At 33.5% G+C, this 3,594-nt stretch overlaps 1 protein-coding gene across 1 annotated transcript; it reads left to right on the top strand.

The window, feature by feature from the left end:
• Positions 1 to 112: 112 nt before the first annotated feature.
• Positions 113 to 2,860, top strand: LOC107469307 (amino acid transporter AVT6C). The gene is made up of 5 exons (XM_016088687.3): positions 113 to 568; positions 945 to 1,100; positions 1,178 to 1,381; positions 1,611 to 2,076; positions 2,703 to 2,860. Exons 1-5 carry the CDS (start codon positions 205 to 207, stop codon positions 2,827 to 2,829), a joined length of 1,317 nt encoding a protein of 438 aa, XP_015944173.1. The 5' UTR covers positions 113 to 204; the 3' UTR covers positions 2,830 to 2,860.
• The last annotated feature ends 734 nt before the right edge of the window (positions 2,861 to 3,594 follow it).

The raw sequence follows: 3,594 nt of genomic DNA, 5'->3' as shown, positions 1-3,594 counted from the left end.
TAATAGTTGATTTTAGTATATATTATCTGTAAAAAAAAGCTAAAAATATGATAAAATATAAAATAGAGAGTAGTAACACGTTTTAAGTAACGTGTTTAAATTGCGCATATAGTTCCATTTCAACTTTCAAGCATAATTTCATTTCTTAGTCCCTAGGTTCCACCACCAATTTTGGACCTTATCCACCGCTACTTCACCGCCGAGATGTCGCCGGCGGCGGGTGTCAACGTCCCCCTCCTGCCGGAATCCACCGGATCCTCTACTCAACCGGCGTCAGTCTCTGGCGCCGTCTTCAACGTGGCGACGACCATCGTCGGCGCAGGAATCATGTCGATCCCGGCGATCCTAAAGGTCCTCGGCGTTATACCTGCGTTTGCCATGATTGCAGTGATCGCAGTTCTCGCTGAAGTGTCAGTTGAGTTTCTGTTGAGGTTCACGCACTCCGGCAAAACGACGACGTACGCCGGCGTCATGAGAGAAGCGTTCGGAACCTTCGGAGCACTTGCCGTACAAGTTTGTGTCATCGTCACAAACGTTGGAGCCTTGATTCTATACCTAATTATTATTGGTCAGAATTTAATTCAATCTAATTCCTTTCTCATAAAAAAAAGATAAGAAAAATTGAGTGTTAATTACTCTGACTTACTTAATTAATGAATGAAATTAACTCTTATGCTTTTGTTGTTTATGAATGAAAGTAGTGTCCTAAAATAAGTGCTAAAATTGTACCTTTGTTTTTTTTAATAACTTATTATGAAGTTATGATATTAAGCTAGCTTAGTTTGAGTGGTGAATATTTGTATAGAGAAGCTTGGTTTGTTTATTTAGTTGATTTTAGGTCAAAGAAAGGTTTTTATGAGTAATGAGTAGTAATTGTTTTTCATTTTATCATTTATTATCATTATTATTAATGTTTGTGGGTGAAATTTGGAGTGGTGAAACAGGGGATGTGCTATCTGGAAAGGGAAATGAAGGTGGAGAAGTGCACTTGGGCCTTCTGCAGCAGTGGTTTGGGATTCATTGGTGGAATTCCAGGGAATTTGCTTTGTTCATAACCTTGGTCTTTGTTATGCTTCCATTGGTCTTGTACAAACGTGTAGGTCAGTATTAAATTAATCTTTCAAAAACTTAGTTATAACATAATTTTTTGATGTTTTTGGTGTTTTGAAATTTGCAGAATCCTTGAAGTACAGTTCAGCAGTGTCAACTTTTCTGGCAGTGGTGTTTGTTGCAATATGTTCTGGGATGGCAGTTGTTGCAGTCTTGCAAGGAAAAACACAAACCCCAAGATTGTTTCCTCGCTTAGATTACCAAACATCCTTCTTTGATCTCTTCACGGCAGTTCCAGTTGTAGTTACGGCCTTCACATTTCATTTCAATGGTACTTAATTAGTTACATGGCCTATTCACTACTTAGCATGTGATGTTTGGTTTTGATAGTTGCCAAATTTGCTCTTTTTTTTTAGAACAAGCTTAGAAATATTTACCTTGCTGATTATTTGGTATTGGCCTATTTGGTGTAATTGATGTATACTGATTTGACATTTCTTTGCAATTTTATTAGTTAGGCAATGTATGCATATAATTTAGTTAGTTGATTTAACTTGCAGTGCATCCAATTGGGTTTGAGCTTGCCAAGGCATCCCACATGACCAAAGCGGTTCGACTAGCCTTGATGCTCTGTGCTGTCATATACTTTGCAATCGGTCTATTCGGGTACCTCTTATTCGGAGACTCGACACAATCGGACATTCTGATCAATTTCGATCAGAATGCTGGTTCTGCAGTTGGTTCCTTGCTCAATGGTGTGGTCCGCATAAGCTATGCATTACACATCATGCTGGTGTTTCCTCTTTTGAACTTCTCCCTGAGAGCCAACATAGATGAACTCCTCTTCCCCAAGAAGCCTATGCTTGCCAATGACAACAAAAGATTTGTGATCCTTACTCTGGTGCTTCTAGTCGTCAGCTACCTTGCCGCCATAGCTATTCCGGATATTTGGTACTTCTTTCAGTTTCTGGGATCCACAACTGCGTTGTGCCTTGCCTTTGTTTTCCCAGGAGCTATTGTTTTAAGGTATTTTATCTCATTATCTTATTGGATTTGTTCATTTATCACACTATAGGATAGCATGAAGTGCGGGCCACACACTTAAGTAAGAACTATATTCCATTATATAGTAATAGCTAATAAGGTGATAAGTCTCAAATGAATATATGAAAAATGGGTCATTAAATAACTATTTTTATCTTATTGTTTCTTATTATACAAATACGATGGGACCAAAAATAAGAACTTACATTTAAAATGTGTAATCATGCTATGTGTACATTAAAAATCAACCATTAAATTAATTATGATATAAAATACATATTGAAATACAAAATATCTATTAAAAATGAGTTAAGTAATATATATATTTATATATGTACATAATAATGGATTTGGTAATATTTTTTTATATCCACACAGTATTTTTACCGGAAGTGTTAGAATTGATGTCCTACTTTTGTGACAAAAAATATTTTTTCATTAAATACAAGAAAACAGAAGTTAGATCTGAAATAGAGACAACAAAATGAGAGACCTACAATACAAACATGTTTGGGATGCAAGAATTGTATGCATAAATGATAAAAGCACATTTTTCATGCATGAGTGAATAAAACTGGTTAATCACATTGTTTGTTTCCAATTTTCAGGGATGCTTATGAGGTATCAACGAGAAGGGACAAAATTATAGCACTAGTTATGATTATACTAGCTGTAGTAACAAGTGTGATGGCCATTTCCACCAATGTATATAATGCTTTGAGTAGCAAGTCATGAAGTTGCTACCGTCTCCTTTTTTTCTCTTTAATTCTTTTTCTCCATTGCTATTTTTTTTTTTTTTTTTTAAAAAATTTAAAATTTTAATGTATTTATTTTATATTTATTAAATAAAAATATTTCAAATTATTTATTAATAATAAATTTATCATGTGTTTTAAAAATACATATTAGTTAAATCCAATAAAAAAATTAAAATTCCAAACAAAATTGTGTATCCTTCATTCCTTTTATATAGTGCCGTGCAAGGTTCTCGATACCCACGACTTCCATGCACACCTGCTTATTTTTTAATATATATTGAAGAAATTTGTTTATTTATCTAAAAATCAATATTATCGTTTTAGTATGATAATAAAATTCTAACAAAAAGTTATGATTGATTACTTTTCTTAATTTATTATGACTATACTTATTCACAGTTTGAATATCGAAATGCAGAAGAGATATAGAATATTAGTTCGTCAAAAGAATGTTTTCAATTTTTTTTATCTTAATTGATTTTATAAGATACTGGTCACATAAAATTTTACTTGTTATATAAATTGTTTTCACGTTTTTCTTAATCGTATATAAAATTATATAAAATTAATCATGTTTATTAATCGGTCAATTCACATTATAATATTTTGTCTCTTTCAGTATAATTGTACCACTGCCACGTCATAAAGAGTACCCTTATCCTATCCAAAATTGGCATGGACGGCACACTCTGCAGATCTAACATGATTACGGGAATAAACACATTCAATTGAGTCTCTAATG

This window comes from Arachis duranensis, chromosome 10, assembly GCF_000817695.3.
Source record: "Arachis duranensis cultivar V14167 chromosome 10, aradu.V14167.gnm2.J7QH, whole genome shotgun sequence".
NCBI lineage: Eukaryota > Viridiplantae > Streptophyta > Magnoliopsida > Fabales > Fabaceae > Arachis > Arachis duranensis.
Note: the sequence above shows the minus strand (reverse complement) of the source record. Positions and strands in the feature narration are given on the sequence as shown.